At 37.4% G+C, this 20,546-nt stretch overlaps 1 protein-coding gene across 2 annotated transcripts in view; it reads left to right on the top strand.

The window, feature by feature from the left end:
- Positions 1–1,384: 1,384 nt before the first annotated feature.
- The window catches only part of cip2a (cellular inhibitor of PP2A), a 31,572-nt gene continuing 12,410 nt past the window's right edge, over positions 1,385–20,546 (top strand). For both annotated transcript variants that reach the window (XM_003219084.4, XM_062974865.1), the window contains exons 1-17: positions 1,385–1,517; positions 4,716–4,863; positions 5,698–5,810; positions 6,874–6,968; positions 7,820–7,916; positions 8,795–8,917; positions 9,185–9,330; positions 10,184–10,259; positions 11,835–12,059; positions 12,792–12,951; positions 13,342–13,483; positions 16,032–16,131; positions 17,798–17,916; positions 18,092–18,284; positions 18,850–18,924; positions 19,008–19,118; positions 19,750–19,946. In XM_003219084.4, coding sequence (XP_003219132.1) covers positions 1,416–1,517; positions 4,716–4,863; positions 5,698–5,810; positions 6,874–6,968; positions 7,820–7,916; positions 8,795–8,917; positions 9,185–9,330; positions 10,184–10,259; positions 11,835–12,059; positions 12,792–12,951; positions 13,342–13,483; positions 16,032–16,131; positions 17,798–17,916; positions 18,092–18,284; positions 18,850–18,924; positions 19,008–19,118; positions 19,750–19,946 — 2,222 coding nt within the window. In that variant the 5' untranslated portion in view covers positions 1,385–1,415. The remainder of the gene's footprint in view (positions 1,518–4,715; positions 4,864–5,697; positions 5,811–6,873; positions 6,969–7,819; positions 7,917–8,794; positions 8,918–9,184; positions 9,331–10,183; positions 10,260–11,834; positions 12,060–12,791; positions 12,952–13,341; positions 13,484–16,031; positions 16,132–17,797; positions 17,917–18,091; positions 18,285–18,849; positions 18,925–19,007; positions 19,119–19,749; positions 19,947–20,546) is intronic.

Here is a 20,546-nt window from a genome sequence, read left to right as displayed (position 1 = left end):
TACATATACAGTAGAGTCTCACTTATCCAACATAAATGGGCTGGCAGAATGTTGGATAAGCGAATATGTTGGATAATAAGGAGGGATTAAGGAAAAGCCTATTAAACATCAAATTAGGTTATGATTTTACAAATTAAGCACCAAAACATCATGTTATACAACAAATTTGACAGAAAAAGTAGTGCAATATGCAGTAATGCTATGTAGCAATTACTGTATTTACGAATTTAGCACCAAAATATCATGATGTATTGAAAACATTGACTACAAAAATGCATTGGATAATCCAGAACGTTGGATAAGTGGGTGTTGGATAAGTGAGACTCTACTGTAGGTCCCTCGGAAAAGAGGGCAGCTACACAGGGGAATCAAGTAAAACAGGAAGGTTACATTTTCATGAAGGTAACTGAATATAAAATCTGAGGGCCCTTCCACACAGCCCTATATCCCAGAATATCAAGGTAGAAAATCCCACATTATCTGAGTGTGGACTCAAGATAACCCAGTTCAAAGCATATATTTTGGGATATAGGACTGTGTGGAAAGGCCCTGAGATGGCCTTGCTACTTAGGGCCCTTCCACACAGTCATATAATCCAGAATATTGAGGCAGAAAGTCCCACAATATCTGCTTTGAACTGGGTTATCTGAATCCACACTGCCATATATTCCAATTCAAAGCAGAAAATGTGGGATTTTATTCAACTGTGTGGAAGGGGCCTTAGGCAAGGAATCCTCAGAGATGTGGAGCATCTACTCTGACGAAACTGATGCCATTTGACACCACTTTTACTGCCACGTCTCAATGCTATGGAATCCTTGCTTCCAAAGAGTAGTGGTGCCTCACTAAACTACAAATCCCAGAATTCTGGAAAACTTTTAAGCATTGGCAGGTAAAATGGTGTCAAACGGCGTTAATTCTACAGTGTAGATGCACCCACGGATCCGCTTAAGCAGCTGAAGGGGGAAAGGGCCCGAGGCTGTTAGGGATTGTGGGAATTGAAGTCCAAAACACCTGAAGTCCAATGCCTGATCTACACTGTAGAATACTAACTGCGTGACTCTGGAGACTGTGGGTGTACCTACATTGTAGAATTAATGCAGGCTGACACTACTTTAGCTGCCATGGCACAATGCCATGGAATTACGGGATCTGTAGTTTCACAAGGCCTTGGGAATCCTGGCGGCCTCAAAGCGTATTCCTTCTGCAGCCTGAAGGCGAGAGTTCTAAGAGGCTCCTCAGAATTCCCACTGGACGGACAGGCAGCCCTCTCGCGCCTTCCCAGCATGCACCGTCCTCGGCGGAAGTGCTCCCGAGGGGCGTCGTCGTAGTCGGTGGCGGCCTCAAAATGGCGCCCAAGGCGCCAAATACGATTTCGGGAAAGTGAAAGAGGCCGAGAGCCGAAGTTTGGCGGCATGGACGCCTCGGCCTGCATGAAGTCGCTGCTCCTAGCGGCCTCTCAGTACCGGGCGGCTCGAACCCAGCCCAACGCAGCGCTCCTGCAGCGGAGTCTGGAGGTGAGAGCAGCCGCGGGGGGGGGGGGGGGGCTTCTTTCCTTCCTCCTCAAACGGCCACCCTCCCGCTCCTTTCGCCTCCAACTCCCAAAAGCCCTCGCCTGTTAGTTCAGTGACTAGGAATTGTGGGAGTTGGAGGCCCAAAAGTTGAAGGACCGCAGTTTGAGGCCTGGCTTCTTTATCAACCGATGGGGGCGACGCGCGGCAATTATTATTATTATGATTTTTAAATTATTAATTATTAAGAAATTTAATTACTCGTACTTAAAAGGTAAAGGTTTCCCCTGACGTTAAGTCCAATCATGTCTGACTCTGAGGGTTGGTGCTCATCTCCATTTCTAAGCCGAAGAGTCGGCGTTGTCCGTAGACACCTCTAAGGTCATGTGGCTGGCATGACTGCATGGAGCCCCGTTACCTTCCCGCCGGAGCGGTACCTATTGATCTACTCACATTTGCATGTTTTCCAACTCGTACTTAGGATCTTTAAAAGCACTTCCTGGTGTTTCTCTCCTTCACTCTTTTAAACCGGTAGTTCTTGTCTGCTGTTCTGAAAACTGCTTTCCTTTAGGATCCTCGTGTGGGTTGTTTTCTTTTCCTGAACGTAGTATTTGTTGGATTTTCAAGAAATATGAAAGACCCTGCGGACTGATTCAATCAGGCCCTCATCACACTTGAGCATTTATCCACTTTAAATCCGGTTTCTGCATCCTGCAGAATTATGAGGTTTATAGTTTAGTGAGGCCCAAAACCTGAGCTGTTTAAAGGCCCCTCCCTAAAGAGGATTGAAAGTGGATCCAATCTTTAGTGTGATGAAGTGGTCAGAGAAGTCAGCCATAGCAGAGCGTTTGATGAACAACCATCATGTCAGACTACACAGAGAAGCCATTGAAATTCACAAGCATGTGGACTATTTCAACAGAAAGGAGGAAACCATGAAAATGAACAAAATCTGGCTCCCAGTATTAAAAAAAAACTCTAAAATCAGGACAGTAAATAAAGAACGACACTCTGAAAACGGGAATTCCAGACATGGCCATGTTCCAGAAGCATTCTCCTGAAGTTTCGCTGACATCTATGGCAGACATCCTGAGAGGTGTGCAGTCTGTTGGAAACTAGGAAAGTTGGGTTTATATATCTGTGTAAAGTCCGGGTTGGGAGGACAAACCCTTGTCTGTTTGAGGCAATTGTGAACGTTGCACTTGACCACCTTGACTAGCATTTAATTGCCCTGCAGAGTCAAAGCCTGGCTGCTTCCTGCCTGAGGGAATCCTTTGTTGGGAGATGTTACCTGACCCTGATTGCTTCATGTCTGGAATCCTTTTCCCTTGGTTTAAACCCCATAGAGCACTTCTGAGTAGAGATGTAACTTGCTATGTAATAAGCACTTAGAAAAGAATGCCATACTCACAAAAAGCCAACATCAATTTCTCAAAAACTACTGATGTCAAACAAACCATATCTTCTTTTTTAAAAATAGTGTTACAAGCATGATAGATGAAGGGAATGCTGTGGATGCAGCATATATCAATTTCAGTCAGGCCTTTGACAAGATCCCCCATGACATTCTCACAAAGAAGCTAGTAGCAGGGCTTCTTAAACCTTTTCCACTTGTGATCCCTTTATGCCTGAGAATTTTGTACGTGACCCTGGGAGTATGAAACAGGCATAAAAGCCAAACATTTACTTATAATACATTAGCATGTGCAAGGCATGCTAAACATGCTGGTTTTCCTTTTTGTGTGTGTGGAGTACAGCTGAAGCATGTTCTGCACAGTCCATTGTAAACACTGCAGGTTGTTGCTAATAGATTGATGTAAATGGGTGGCCTCCTGCCACATACAATAGTTGTGTAACACATGGTTTCTGTAGGAGACACATTATAAAATAAAAATTATAAAATTTATTCTATATAAATTTTTTTAATAAAAACTACATTGGTCCAATATTTAGACATCTGAGTTAAGAAAACTGGTTTGCTGCTGGTACTGAGAGCCTTGTCTTTTTGCATCGATCAATGTTGTTGCTTTCCTTGGATTTTGATTTTTTAAAAGGATTTAAAAGATAGTTTGTGGTGGGTCAAAAATCAGAAGTGCTACCTTAAAAAATGAATTCAGGCCAAGATGGCGGTTTAAAAGATGCCATGGGTAAACCTATGCCCTGGGTTAACCTATGGAAACATTGGAGTGACCTTCTGTTAATGGCAGAAGGGATGGTTTGTTGAGTACTTTAACAAAGGGAAGGGGCTATAACCACTCATTGCACTGTGTGCAAATGGGGATCATTTTCATAAATAGTTATTTGTGTCTTGCAAACCTGAAGATAATATAACTGACTGCTGTTATCCCAGTATAATGCCCCCAAACAGTTTTGACTTTAGTATTTATTGTATCTCAGTATTTTGTTTAATACCAACCTTTACTTATCCAAAGGGAAAGTACAACGTGAATATTCCATTATGAAATGAGTTGTTTGTGGTAATTGTTCTTTGACCTTATGAAAAAGTTTCCTGGTAAGTAATGGAAACTGTATAAATTTAAATCCTTTTAATTCAAATCATGATTATGCTGTCTATTTTAAACTGGAATTTATTATAATATTGTAAGTATGTTACATGAACATTTCTGATCTGTACTAACAACTGGAGGGTCAGGCCTCACATAGATTGCCACACAGATTTCAACATTTCAGTCAGCATCTACTTCACATTCTATTCTCTCCCACTTCCCAACAGCTACCTACTTCATATTCACAAAATAAATAAAGCAATATTTTATATACAAACCCATGCCGGTGGCGAAGTGTGTCAAAGCACTGAGCTGCTGAACTTGCAGACTGAAAGGTCCCAGGTTCAAATCCTGGGAGCGGAGTGAGCGCCCACTGTTAGCTCCAGCTTCTGCCAACCTAGCAGTTCGAAAACATGCAAATGTAAATAGATCAATAGGTACCTCTCCGGTGGGAAGGTAACTGCTCCATGCAGTCATGCGGGCCACATGACTTTGGAGGTGTCTACGGACAATGCCGGCTCTTCGGCTTAGAAATGGAGATGAACACCAACCCCCAGAGTCAGACATGACTAGACTTAACGTCAGGGGAAACCTTTACCGTTTACATGACATCACAGTTCCCATCTGTTTAAGGACTTTCTTGATAAGTCTTTGTGTTACTATCAAGTTTCTACTAAAATATTTTTTCTTATTTCAGGTCATCTCGGGACTGAAGCTGACAAAATTCTTTGCCTCAAACCAGATTTTACCAAGTGAATGTCTGAGCTGTTTAGTAGAGCTTATTGAAGACCCAAATATAAGCCCATCACTAGCCTTGAATGTAGTGGGCTTGCTCGCTCAACTAGGTGAGCCCTAAAAGCTTCTGACTGGTAGGATATCTCCCATAGTAGACTAGGGGCCCTTCCAGACAGGCCCTATATCCCAGAATTTGATCCCAGGTTTTCTGTTTATCTCAGATTATTTGGCAGTGCAGACTCATATAATCCAGTTTAAAACAGAAAACCTGGGATCAGATCCTGGGATGTTGGACCTGTCTGAAGGGGCCCTAGGATTGATCCTTTCTTCTTGATCTTGTCTCACCAAGATCAAGAAGATCTTTTCCATCAGAATTTGGAAACTGACAATAAGGGCTTTCAAGAATATGCTATTCTGTGGATTTTTATTTTTTGCATTTAATTTTAAATGGTTTTAATTCTATAGAGTGACTAAACACATTTAATCAAATAACAATAATAGAAATATTTGTGTAGCATATGTAACATTTTTAATAGCTAGTGAGAGAATATGGTGTAACACCTAGCACTGATTTCTAACTTCCCTCTGATGTCTGCAACTGGAAAGGAGTAGATTATCACTTTTACATTGGTTTTAAGATAGGAACAAACTTGTTCCAAATATATAAAGCTCAAAATTCATGCACAACTGGAGCATCATCTTGCTGGATTTTTTAATTTTGTGTTTAGAATATTAAAATGTCAATTCAAAAGACATAGCATAATTATCTTAAGATATACAATATTAGAGAAGTTATAATTGAAATGTGAAGAAGAACAATATATTGCTGTTTTGACTTACCATCACTGAAAGTCTGATTACTTTTATTGTTGTAGACATGGTACTTCTTGTATTCATAGTCATTCATGTTTTTGATCAAATGTTTATATATTTTTACCTATTAGTTCTAGACAGCGAGACCAGAGAAACCCTTCAGAATACTTACAATCTGTGTAGTGTTCTGGCAGGTGTGATTCTTCGAAGTCCTAGCAACCCTATTGATCCAATATTACTCCAGGTAAGAAAATATAATTGTTAATGATTTATATAATAACAGTTTTAGAGTAGGGTTAGTCTTCTGTATAGGATTTTGAGGCAGACTATTCACATCTGCCAAATCTTAGTATCTCTTACCCAATATTCTTGGCACCAGAAATATTTTGGAAGTTTTCAGATTTTGGAATATTTGCATATAGATACTGAGATGAGACTCAAGTTTGAAAACAAAATTTCATTTATGTTTCATGTACACTTTATACATATGGTTATTTTGTGCACAGTGTTTTAATGGTTTTGTACATGAAACAAAGTTTGTATACACAGATTTGGATTTTGGAACATTTTGGATTTTTGGATTTCAGAGGAAAGAACTGACAAACCCATATCTGAATATTCCTTGCCTACTTCAGCATGATAGCTCTTTTTTGTGTCTTCAGATGATGCTCTGAACTAAATGTAAAACAGTGCCTACAATGCCAGACAGACATTGTAAAGATTCCCAAGATGTGTGCACATTTATGTTCTTAGTCTTGTGGCCTTAATTTTTTTTTTTTTTTTTACAAAATATGTCTCACTGGCTGTCTTGAAATACAACAGCACAGCCATGGCACAATTTTGTTTAAATTTCTATATGGTTTAAGATAACTATGAAGGGTAAGCATATAGTGACTGTAGCACTTCATTTATTTTATAGTGTATTACAAATATTAAGTCACTAAGTGACTGTCTTTTGAGGCTTTGCTATAAAACCGAAATATAACTAACACGACTCTCTGAAAGAAACAGTTGTTTAGTAAGGCAAATATATTTATTCCTATCTACTAATACTTGTAAAGATTTGTATGATGAACTTGAGTGGTTTAAAATCTCAGTTTGACTGTTTTGATTTATCAGCTGGATCAATAATAAGGCACACAGTGGGTTATTATTTCAGTACAGTTTTGAAACAGTAGATTGTTGAGCTTCACATCACACAGTGGAATGGAAATTAGTCTTCTAAAAGGAAATGTTTTCCTCAGAATCTGAGGCTAAGTTAAATCTTTTTTGTTATTTCCTTTATTGGTTTTCATTTTATTTCTCAGAGTGTTCAACTTCTTCAGAAATTGACCTATACTTCAAGAGTATTCCACACCTGTGCTCATATTGATGACTTAGTTTTATTCCTTTTGAATCGTATGTAAGTACCTTCTTTTTAAAAAGATTTTTTCAGAAAAGAATGGATTAAAATGGAATATTAACCCTCTTTACAGATTAGAAGTCATTTTAACAATATAAAATGTATTGCCTATGTCTTGGTTTGGCATAAAAGCGTCATATTTGATATATTTAAAAGTATAGTTTATTCAAAATTATTTTAAACTTCTATTTAGTGTTACACATTTTCTAAATTAGTTTATTATATCATTCTATAGAGTCCCGAACTTATAAGGTCACCTGAACTGTACAGGACTTCTTTCATCAGTTTATGGGGAGCAGAAGAAACAACTAATTTAGAAAACGAAAATTATTTTGGCTCCTAAACCCTTACAGCTTTACTTAATAATGGTTGTTCTTTCATAAATTGTTTTACAGTTACCCAACTGAACCCACTCTGACCCTCATAGCAGTATGTATTTGGGTAATGTTGTATGTAGTATATGTTTGGATAACTTAGTATATTGTCTATTTCTGCAGTACAGCCCTAAGACTATTTTGGCTTAATAAAAGACACAATTGATGCAATGATACATTTAATGTTCCTTTTTACTTATATTTGTTTTATTTAAGATGAGTCAGTAATCAAAGCTTACAGGGACAGTATACATAATAGATAGCACAATAACAAACCTAAGAAACATAATTTCAAATATCTATTAGATGTAGTAAAGAAAACATACTATAAATAGAGGAGGAAGCCTACCAAATAAACATCAGAGCAGGATTTAAAAAGTAACTTTTTCAGTTGAATTACATAGTAATATGAAGGGGAATAATGTTTATAGATTTTCATAAACAACAAGCATCTTACTTTTTGGTCTTTTATTTTAGCCAATCTACAGAAGATGAGTTAACTATTCCATGCCTGGGGCTTTTGGCAAATCTGTGTCGACATAATCTTTCCATTCAAACACACATCAAATCATTGGTAAGAAGTTTCCTTTATTGAAAATTGTCCTTGGTTTTTGTTTTGGATATAAGGGAAAAAAATAGGAGGATATCATTATTGAACAGTTGTAAAGTTAGCATTTTAAGTGAGCATGTGGGAAATGATTGCATATTCACAAACTGTTGTAACATCATAAGCTCAGATTTCTTCCAAGGGACATAGAAGGAAAATGTAATTACTTCTGCAGCTATTTTTACACAAATTTATCTGTTGAATGGGACTTTGACCTAAGAGATTGTTTTCTGCAGTATGTTTGGATATAATCACTAACATTTTGTTTGATACTAGAGCTGATATTTCTAAGTTACCAATATGTGCCAAAATAAGTAAGAGAAATGATTTAAGACCAGAATTGAAGCAGTGTCAAGAGTATTTGTTATTCTGAGATAAAACATGTGACTGCTATTTCAAGGGCATGATGAAATATGGCTTATATTGATAACAAAAAGAGTTAATATTGTTTGCTTAAGTGGCTGTTGCTTGAAAGCTAAATTAAAAGTGGATGGAAATATATTTTGTGGGGTTTCCAAAGCAGCTTTTTCTTACAAGGAATTGAAGGATGTATAATAAAGTATACAAAAACAGTGGAGTTGATATCGATTTCAAAAATTTACTTCGCTAGTAGAAACATGGGAAGTCTACTTTTTCTCTTCTTTCTCTTTTCTTCTTTTTTCTATAGAGTTTAAATGTTGGGTTTGGCTTGTTCATGTTGTAGTTTGTGGGTATTTCTTTTTATGAGTAAGATACTTAAACACAAATTCATTTTTTGAAAATTGTGTAGCATAGAATGTATTCATTTAAGCTGCAGCGTATTCTAGACATTTTTCTTACAAATATTTTTCTGTTCTCTGTGCTAGACTAATGTGAAGAGCTTCTATCGCACTCTGATCAGTTTTTTGGCTCACAGTAGTCTAACAATGGTCGTATTTGCACTTTCAATATTATCAAGTCTTACATTAAATGAAGAAGTTGGAGAAAAGGTAAGGATGACTTTTTATGCTGTTTTAAAATAAAGACTTAACATCTATTACATTAATTTCACATATTATTCATGCCTGGATGTGCAAGTACCTTGATATCCAAGACAAGTTAAATAGTCTTCCCATTCTCCACTTTATATCTTTTTCAAACCCATTGAATTATAGTTATTACTAATGAATTTCATTTTTCAAAAGTTTGCCTTGATATAACTTGATCTGCAATGTCCATAAAATCCATGTAGTTGTTGATTAGGATTGTTTGTTTAGCTTTTTCATTCCAGAAATATTCATCAGACTTTCCAATTAATATTCAACATTCTGGTGAATGGGGATGGAACACTAACAAGAAAGTATTCCGTTGATCTGCTCATGGACCTGCTGAAAAACCCAAAAATTGCAGATTATCTTACTAAGTACGATTTTCAAAATATATTTACCAATATTCTGTTTTGATTTTGAGTTTTTGCATTTCCAGTATATTTTTGCACTACTGAGTACATTATGACATTGCTTCTTGGGGGATTTTTTTTTGGTCCAACCCTTTCTTTTTAGTCTTATGTATGAGCATAAGAGCATAAACAAAGCATAATTTCTCATTCTTTCCAAACTGGAAGAGATAAACAGTTTTGAAACAATCAAGAACACTAAAATTAATTTAATATCCATTCTTTTTTCAAAGCTGTTAAGCATAGTTTCCAACTGTAGATGGGGAATCATATTCTTAATTCGAGGCTTCATTCTTTCAGCATTACACAATGGGGAAATGAAGGAGCTACTTGTATAGGGAAAGAGCTTTTTTATAGTTTTGTTCATTAGGCACAGTATGAGTATCTGAACAAAATTTACTATTTTTGAGCCTTGGAGTCCATTTATTTCTATTGTGACATTGAATTGTATTAAATGTTATTGAATACACATTCATAATGAGAATCAACAATGATTATTGCTTATCTCTTTTAAGATCTCATTTCCTTTGTCTCTATAAATATAGGAGAAATGTCAACATTGATTATTTATAATAATAATAATAATAATTTTATTTTTATACCCCGCCCCATCTCCCTGAAGGGACTCGGAGTGGATTACTTGTGGCCAAGCCCAGACACCAGACAGTATAAAAACATAGCAATAAAACAAGTCAATCAAACAAATCAATAAAACAAATGAGGTCACATACAATTAATATACTGATAAAATCTTGGGTTGGCTCCAAAAGAAATTGGGCCAAAAAGTGCAAGTAAACATATTTCTTGCTTGACAACACAGGTATGAACATTTTACCTCCTGTCTCAGTCAAGTGTTGGGCCTTCTTCATGGGAGGGATGCTGATTCATCAGCGAAGGTAATTTATAAGTGATCAGACACATAATTGTATACTTTAAACAAAGTCTTCTTTCTAAGCAATTTTCCCAATGGAGGGGTTAGGATTATATACTTTATACAAAATCTATATTCGAAATCAGTGGTTCCCAAATGTATTTGGCCTGCTGCCCCCTTTCCAGAAAAAATATGACTCAGCGCCCCCTGGAAAGGGAGGCATGGCTTAGAGGGGTGGGCGTGGCTCCTGCTCAAGAGGGCGGGGCTGAGCCTCTCCCCTAGTCCAAGATACTGGGCTGCAAGGGGAGGTGGGCAGGGCCACAAATGGGCGGCCAGGACGGATGGGCGGAGTTACAAGCTCTGAGGCAGGGTTGAGCTTCTATCCCTGTTCTGTGGCACCTGCCAGGACACGGGAGGTGGGGCTAGAGGGGGGCGGGGCCTCTTCCCAAGTGCCTGATGGGGCTGAACCTCTATACCCCGTCCCCGGGTTCTAACAAGCGCCTCAGGGGAGGTATACAGAGGCTCAGCCCTGTCTCGCGCTCTTGGAAGCAGGCCCCACCTCGTTCCCTAGCTCTGGCCTCTGTCTCAACAAGAGCCTCAGGAGAGGTATAGATTCTCAGCCCTGTCTCAGGCTCTTGGGAAGAAGCCACACCCACTCCTCTAGCTCTGCCCCCTGTGTGTCCAAACAGGTGCTCAGCCCTGTCTCCGGCACTTGGGAAGAGGCCCTGGCCTTCCTCTGGCCCCGCCCCCGTGTCCTAATAGGTGCCATCACCGCCCCCCTGGATAGCTCCAGCACCCACCGGGGGGCGGTAGCGCCCACTTTGGGAATCACTGTTCTAAATCAAATGTTTCTCAAACTGCTCCAGGTGTTTTGGACTTCAACTCCCAGAAATCCCAGCCAGCTTATCAGCTGTTAGGAATTGTGGGAGCTGAAGTCCAAAACATCTGGAGGCACACAGTTTGAGAAACTCTGCTCTAAAGTTTTCAACATTTAATTCTATATTAGATCTCCAAGAATTAAACAACATGCTTTGGAATACCGTAAACCTTTAAGAATGTTAAAGGTATTGGCTTGTTAGGTTTGGGTTTCATCATGCAGTTTTTTTGTTATAGTGGCATTAAACATCATACTTGAGTCTTCTGTTACTTTAAAAATAGTTTGCTGAATGAATTGTCATAACGTGTGTCAATGAATTAGGGCAACTTTATCTTTCATACATACAATTGTTGAGATAGCTAAATTGATACCAAATTGTATAGAAAACTGTAGGTAGTCCTCAGCAAATACATTTGTTCTTTTATGCTGTTTTCTGTGCAGATATGTGGGCTATACTGTGCATATCTCCTTTTCATGTTAGTGAATACTGTGTCCACAAAACAATTCGTATATAGGTTTGCCCCGGCATTCTGTAATTGTTGCTTTATCTGTGGGAAAACTCTGTGTTTTTCAAGGAATTGGTTTGAGTTAAGTCTTTTGTTGCTTTAAACCCCAAAATAACATTTTACAATAAAACTCTAAAATACTCTTTTCTATTACTATAACGAAGATTTTGCTGTGAAGATAAGAAAAAATGTTTTTATTTTTGTGCATTTCATTCAGGTGTTAGAGTTACTCCTTGCCTTCTGTTCAGTAACAGAACTTCGGCATATTTTGCGTCAAGCAATATTGGAACCAAATAAAGCAAGCAGTGGAAGTGCAAGACTTGCAACTCGATCGAAACCTTCAGAGCCATCTGTTGTCTTAGTACATTGGTCAAACCAACCATTGGAAGCATCTGAAAAATGCTCAAATCTCGCCTTGGAGCTGTTCAAAGAGATACTTGAGGTATCTAATTCTTTTCTAATGGATCTGAATAGCTTCTAGTCCAGTGGTTCTCAACCTGGGGTCCCCAGATGTTTTTGGCCTGCAACTCCCAGAAATCCCAGCCAGTTTACCAGCTGTTAGGATTTCTGGGAGTTGAAGGCCAAAAACATCTGGGGACCCCAGGTTGAAAATCATTGTGCTAGTCCATTCATTGGTCCATTCATGCTGTACTGTCTGAACTATGTACACAGAAGAAACAATTTGTTTTGCTTTTGACTAATGACATTTTGTAATAGGTATGATACTGGCTTCCATCCAATTGAATCTTGTTGCTGATGGTTTAATATAAATATTACAAATGTGTATTAGGACAAAAATGTTATTGTTTTTCTATATAATATCTCAAGAGTTCATATTTGAATTTATTGTAAAAAGAGATTATGTTTTAGCTGTTGATTTGTCTTGTATCCTAGATATCTATATGATTTTGTATGTCAATTCTGCAGCTATTACATGTGAGTTAAATTACAGTTTCAGAATCTTTTGAGTGCACAACAATTATAATTGAAACTGAACTGGCATAGGATTCTTCTGTAATGATAAATCAAAAATAGTGGGGAAGCCTTCTGTGTTAGGGATGTGATATGAAGGCTGAATAGCTTTAGACTAAGAAATCGGATTTGGCAGGTGAGATAGAGTAGTATCTTAACCTGCAATTTAGTATTCACACTTCATTTATTATTTCTCCTACAGGATGTCATAGATACTGGTAATAGTACTACAGCCGAGCGCTTTGTGGATCTTCTCCTGCCTGTTCTACTTGACCACCTTCATTTCCAAGATCATAAAATGGAAGATGTGTTGGCAAAGAAGAAATGTGAAAGAATGATCAGAGCCATTGATATCTTGATAAATATCCTTGAAGCAAGTTTTTATTGTGATGGTTAAATTTATCAAGAAAGTACACTTGTGTGAAATAAACTTGTGAAGAAATCAATTTGCCTTAAAATCAAAATGTTGTCTGAGCAATCTATAGAAGATACCTTGTCCGGAATTTAGACACAAATGATGCCCACGTACAGTAAATGATATGTTTCTGTTTGAGTGTTTTGGATAAAGGACCATCTTTATTCTGAATTTCTGAAAGGTAGATAGGGAGTATTCTCTAGTTATCAGATAGAATGAACATTACTGTGGGATGCTGGTTTAAAACATTATTTTTCTTTAAAAATGTATTTTTCTGTTTAAAAGGCCACCATTGATGTCTGTAAGTCAGGACTCTATATCCTTAACAGAACAATACCTCTTTGTGCAGATGACATGCTAAAAATTCATGTTACTAAAGTTCTCACAACTAGCAAATGTACATCTTTGATTGAACACCAGTTTACATGCAATGGGGTTGACTTTGGTTTTGGAGCAAAAGTAATGGATACGGAACTGAGGTGAGCAGAACTGATAAAATATATAGGCAGAATTGCTTAAGTTCGTCAATGTTTTAACTTTTTTTGCAAGAACTTAACTCCATTATGTAGTTGACAAATCCTATTAGCTGACAAGCTATGCTTGATATTGAAGGCCTGTATATTCATTTAAATATTCCAGAGATTTTTCTGGTATGGAAATATTTTTGGAAGCTTTATTCAAGATTGTTTATACATTTTGAGAAGAGTAATATTTACATAGTTGAAAGCGCCACACTAGTAATTTGTGAAAATGAAAATAAATACAGAAACATTTTTGATGAAATATAGGAATGCCATCTCAAATTTGATCCATTTAGGTCAAGGAAGCAATTGTTCAGGTAATAGAAGAGAGCACGTATGGAGTTTGAGACTCTGTATACTTGCCTCATTTCTCCAATGACCTTCCTGTCTAAAGTGAAAAGTTTTGCTGGGATTTCTTTATACACTTACTTGACAATGAGCAGAAGCTTCCATGTGATTGTTAGGCCTGCACTAACAGGGATCCTGATCACACAGAGGTTCCTTTTTATATTCAAGCCTCCTGTAAACATTACAACTTGGGGTGATAAGGAGAGAACCAGGATACAGGGATACCCGGAAAACAGATAAATAGCAAAATAAAAAAAACACTGGAAGAAATACATGGGCATTCCATTGATACTTAACATAGAATTAATTTTGCTTATTGGTTTAATAGAATTTAAATTTTAAAACCAAGTTTAAACTGGTTTTAATATATTCTCATAACTATTGCATTTTATCTTGTAAGCCATCATTATGGATTTTTAAAATATTTCTAAAGAGAGTTTTAAATGCTAACAAAGATACAATACTGTTAGGACAAGGTTAAAAACTAGGGGGTGCAATTTTTTCGTTAGGCGTATCAAATTCATTATATTTGTAATTACAACATTACACTCACGGGGGGTGGACTCTGTCAAAAACTTAAGAATTGAAATTTACCCAATACTTTTCATTTGAATTTTGTAAATCTCGGAAGCCTCCCAAATTCAGTTTCATTTTTAGCGCAAGGAAGCAAAGCCATGCCAAAAGGCTGCCTTTCCTTTTTAAATTAATGGTCTCTCACTGTTAGGAGAGGGAAGCAGCAGGGAGATAGTAGAGTTTTCTGGGAAAGCACAGAATTCTGGGATATGTAGTTTGAGAAGATGAGGAGCCATGTGCCAGAGAACTCAAAACCTAAGCTACATTTTCCAGAATCAGCATCAGAAAGCCCCAATCAGGATATGAGAGAGATTTGTTCCTCCATAGCAGCAGCCAGCCAGAGTTCCAATAAATTGTTGAATCTGCGAAAAGGAGGACTGACTGATCCTTCTTGTAAGCAAATCTCTTTGCTGGGCTGGAAAGAAATCCCTAAATGGAAGTTCTGTTGGTTAATAGGAGAGACTTTCAATGAGAGCTGTTGTGGCTTAAAAAATTTTTTTGTTAAAACTTTAAAAAAAATCCTAAATTTTTCCCTCTAATCTTATAATGAGTTGTGAAACTTTTTTTATCAATCACATAGCTCTAGTAAAAATAAAACCGTCAGTATCAGTAGCTGGATAAAGCTTTCCTTTCTTGATAGTTTTACCTGTTCTCAAAATGAGAACAAAAAATAGGTACAGTAGAGTCTCACTTATCCAACACTCGCTTATCCAATGTTCTGGATTATCCAACACATTTTTGTAGTCAATGTTTTCAATACATCGTGATATTTTGGTGCTAAATTCATAAATACAGTAATTACTACATAGCAATACTGTGTATTGAACTACTTTTTCTGTCAGATTTGTATAACATGATGTTTTGGTGCTTAATTTGTAAAATCATAACCTAATAGTTTAATGTTTAATAGGCTTTTCCTTAATCTCTCCTTATTATCCAACATATTCGCTTATCCAACGTTGAGCCGGCCCGTTTACGTTGGATAAGCGAGACTCTACTGTAGATATCTGCGTGCCAATAATTTTAAAAGGGGGATTAGCACAGCCAAAAAACATTATCAGGATTTAGTCTTCCTTTCTTAACCAATTGTATGCCTAGTGTGATTAGGATATAATAGTGTCTTTAGCACGTATTTGGACTTTTGGTAAGTTTTAAAATGATTATAACATAGTTGGTAGTAGTTTGAATATATTTACATTCAGAGGAGAAATTAGTTGAAGCAGAAGTTTAACTAATTAGGTAAAAGTTCCATATATTTCAATGTCTTAAATGTAGCTAGTAAAGGTAAAGGTTTCCCCTGACGTTAAGTCTAGTCATGACCGACTCTGGGGGTTGGTGCTCATCTCCATTTCTAAGCCGAAGAGCCGGCGTTGTCCATAGACATCTCCAAGGTCATGTGGCCGGCATGACTGCATGGAGCATTCTATTTTGTAGAGAAATATTAATGGTGCACATTTTAAAAAGATTTTTATTTTCATTTTAAAATAGAATCAGCTTTCTTCAGAATTTGTTGTTTAGCTTTAGAAGCTGCAATGCCTACGCTAACTATTAAATGCTTTATTTTCATTTCTATTTTTCCCCCCAGTAAGCTTGCTGCTGATCTAATCCTGAAAATGCTGGATCTCATGAGCAAGCTTAAGCAGTTGGTACCTAATATGGAAGTCAGCTTTTATAAAGTTCTTCAAGTAAGTCTTTTTGTGTGTGTTTATTTGATTCCTGTTAAAAAGAGTGCATGATTATAATCATTTCAGTAGCAGTGACTGAGAGTATTATCAAAGTAATCTTCATCATGAAAACATGCAAATTTTTAATTTTCCAATTCAGGCAAAAGTCATTCAACTTTCTTGTGGCTTTAGCCAACATATCACTAATCACATACTGTGAAGTAGGCTTATTACTTTAGTAATGAATTGTTCTACAGACAGTTAAAATACCACAATTTCTTTTCCCCATTACTGATCAGTTTTTCTCCCTCTTTTTCAGCTTTTTGAGGGTGGGTATCCTGGGAAATGCATTTTGGTTCTGGATATGGAAAGAGCAATATAGATTTAGATATAACTATAGTATATGGGTTATAAATGGTGTTTTATTTTAAACCAACAGCAAATCATAGCTTCTCATAGTGGTTTCTGGTTGGCTCAAACCATGGCTTCTTTACATGACAGAGGGTGGCTCTACACTGACCCTTTATTCCGTGTCTGATCTGGAGTGCAGAACTCTGCATCAGTCCTGGGATTGGTTTGATCCCAAGCTGCTGTGGAAGAAGGAGAAAATCCTGACCATTCAGCAGTGTCAAACCTGCTTCATCACCATTGAATATCTATCCTTACTGTCCGCTTCCTGTTTGTATCATCGTTGTAGCCTCCAGGCACAACACAGGTAGTCCATTGCCTGGAGCAATGTCATCTGGGGCGGCAGAAGAATGCAGGAGGGGAAAGGGGGGAGAGGAAGACTAGCCCTCTCCTCTCCCTCTTCTCAGATTGCCTCACCATTCTGATTAGTGTCACTCCAGGCAACAAGTGATGGACATTAGCCATGTCGCACCCAGAGGCTGCCATGACAATGAGAACAGGATGGGGACAAGGAGTGCCAACCCGTATCCCCGGGCTGCCCAAGCCCTGGTACTATGAGATGGTCATGTAAACAGTTGTGGCTAGTTTCAACTCAGAACTGGCCCAACTGCTTATACAGGCCCAAAGTCATGGTTTGCTCCAGATTCACGGGGAGTAACCCACAACTTTTGCTAATGCATTTCAAAGCCACAGTAAGCGGCTTTGGTCCACATTAACAGAATCAGCTGCCATAGAACTGGTTAACCCCCCTTTCAGAATAACAGGTCAGTGTAGATGTGCCAAGGATTCAAATGTAAGACTCACCACCCTTTTTGAGTCTTACATTTTGGAGGGAAAAAGATGTTACAATATTTTTTAGAATTTTCCCTTCGTGCATAATAACTTGTTTTATTTTAATCTAGAAGTTATCTTGTCTGCATACGTTGGGGCTGATGAGGCGGGGAAACAGAAAGTAGTGCTTAGCTCAGCCAGACCAGTAATCAGCCATCTGTCTGAGGCTGAGGGCAAAATAGCACAGGCCTGGTAAAGCTGTTGAGGTTGGAGTCCTCTTCTTCTTCCTCCAGTCTTGGAGATAAATCAAAACCTGCAGATCTTAGGCGCCATCGATTGTAGGACGCACCACATTTTTGGACCCCCTAAAATGGCATACCTTTGAACTGTTGAAATGCAGTATATCACAAGGCAAGAATTCGGCAGATGAAATGGAAATGTTTACAATATGTGTTTCCTGTGTTGTTTTTTAAGTTATAATTTAAACTGATTAATGGTTTGTGTCTAGGATCAGCGTTTGGTTACACCTCTGGCATTTGCTTTAACATCAGATCACAGGGAGCAAGTGCAGGCTGGACTCAGACTATTATTTGAAGCAGCGCCATTACCAGATTTTCCCGCTATAATGTGAGTTCCTTCTAACATTTTTTAAAATTGGCTTTCATATTAATGTTACTGCTAAGTTGTTTTCCCTTGCAGTTCTCCCAGATTTTACCCCCTTTTCACAAGAGGCTTGCTTATTTATATTTAACTGCAGTTCTTTTTGTCGATGTTATCTTTTTTGTTTTTGGTTTTTATACAGGCTTGGTGAAAGTATTACAGCTAATAATTCGTACAGACAACAGGAAGCAGATCATGTATCTAAAAGAAGCCACATGCAAACATCCCTGACCAGTGTTAACTCATTGAAGTGCTCTATAATTTGTCCTCCAAATGATGATGTTGAGATGCACAACGTTCAGGAACTGATAGAGAAACTCCAATCTGGCCTGGAGGTTAATATTTTTAATACGCATTTTACTTTAATAAAAGCCTCCTTGTCATGGTCTATATAAAAAGTCAGACCTGTTCCCAGCTGCTGCTAGATTTTGGAGCCAGTATTTCAGTATGGGAATACACATTGGGATTTGATGACACCACTAAAATCAGTAGGACTTACTTGCAAGCAGCTGACGTTTGTTTAAAGAGCACTATGTTAATAGAAGACTTCTAAACTCTATTATTGAGATTACTTTTTCTTGAAATCAACATGCTTCTCATAAGATCTCTAAGGATACAATATAAACGAGTGTTAAATTGTTATGTTTACAGTGTAACGTTTACAGTAAATACAGGGCACCTGTTTTATGAAGTATCAATATAATTATGTTTCTACTAATGCCTTCTGTGAACATTATTATGATATTGATTTGTTACTATGGGAAAGTGAACAAATGTTGATTATCTGCCAGTGCTGAATCCATTACTCTTCTCAAGCATTTCTTTTATCTGCATGTTTAGAATCTTGACTCAAGCTTTGAATGTTGTTGTAGCAGCTCATACTGTCAACATTTCCCACAGATGAAGGAATCCGTCACAGACATAAGGATTTCTGAAATAATGGATGTATATGAGCAAAAATTGTCTGCATTTGCAGTGAGTACACATTTAATATGCTTGTTTCATGTGCATACTTTATATTTATGTCTCAGATTAATTTGTTTCTGTTTTGTTTTTAGTCTAAAGAAACAAGGTTGCAGGACCTTTTGGAAGCAAAGGCATTAGCTCTTGCTCAAGCGGACAGGCTTATTACGCAGTATCGTTGCCAGAGAGCTCAAGCTGAAACAGAGGTGAGTAAAACTGAAATCATCAGACAAGAATTGACTTAGTGTCTTCTCATAGCTACAATTGATAAACTCCTTACAACTGTGTACATTATTATTTCTTTAATTAGGTTATTCTGTTTTGGAATATGACAATTCAGTCTGAATTATTATTGAGAATGGCAATAATAATACATTTTATTTCTTACCCACCCCTCCTCATGGCTCAATTTGTTTTAGCTACAATTATCATTTATAAGATGGACTTGCAGTCATGTCAAGTTCCAAAGCCCTTTAAATTATATTAAAAATAGGTTTTTTTGTAAGCTACTGGTTTAATATCGAATTTTCTTAGAGCAAAAAAAGTGGTTTTGTGGGGTATTTTCACATGCATTTCTGTGTGCATCTTCAGAGCAGAGTTGGAGAACGTGCATTAGACTACATTGGGGAGACATAATATATCCTGCCAGCAATGTCCTTTCTGGTGGGCACCTCAGGCTACAAGCTTTTGTATATATTGTGGCTATATTGTCAAGCTTTTGTATATATTGTGCTATATTATATTGGTGGGATAGAAATAATTTTTTAAATTATTATTATTATTAGGAGCATCAGCTAATTAAATCTACTGGAATAATTTTCTATGTTTTTCGAAAAGGCTAGGACTCTTGCTTCAATGTTGAAGGAAGCTGAACGAAAAAATGAAGATCTTGAGGCATTGTTAAAAGCGCAGCAAGTAGAATCTGAACGGGCACAAAGTGATATTGAACAGCTCTTTCAACACAATAGAAAGCTGCAGACTATAGCTGAAGAACATGAGCTACTAAAAAGATCTTCAATTGATCTTCTCCAAAAGTAAGATGTTTCATTATCCTGAAAGATGTATAAGTAAATCCTTGACAACTCTCTCCTCTGGACAAGCATGTTGTATGACTGTATGTGCTTTACCAAAGTGATGTGCTCCTAAAACATCCTTGCAGAATTTCTACATGTGCAAATAAGGTAGAAACAGCCGTATAGTGTAAGGAAAAATCTCAGAGTTAAAACACAATATCAGTCTGACAAGAGAAACAGTAATCGTTATTCCATTCTAGCATGCAGAAGAAGTAAATGGTACTAGGAAACGTGATCCACAATTTGTAAAAACTCATTGCAATTTGTAAAGTAGCAATCCATCCACATATGAATATGAAACTTCTCTCCTAAGATAAAATCACTCAGAAAATGAATTCAGATCAACTAGGTACTCTCAGCCAGGAATTATTTCAGTAACTCAAATACTCTAGCTCATTTGTGAGAACACCTATATCACTTACTCTTAATAGCAAAATGCAGATAAAAATCAAACCAAATAGCCTCTGAAAAACAAGGAACATCAAGATGTGCAAAACTGGGAGAAAGAGGATAAATTCCCCCCTGAGCAACAGATCTGTTCAGTAACCATGGACTGTCATG

The sequence above is a fragment of the Anolis carolinensis genome, chromosome 3 (assembly GCF_035594765.1).
Source record: "Anolis carolinensis isolate JA03-04 chromosome 3, rAnoCar3.1.pri, whole genome shotgun sequence".
NCBI classification, from domain to species: Eukaryota; Metazoa; Chordata; class Lepidosauria; order Squamata; family Dactyloidae; genus Anolis; species Anolis carolinensis.
This window is presented reverse-complemented; position numbering and strand designations above follow the sequence as displayed.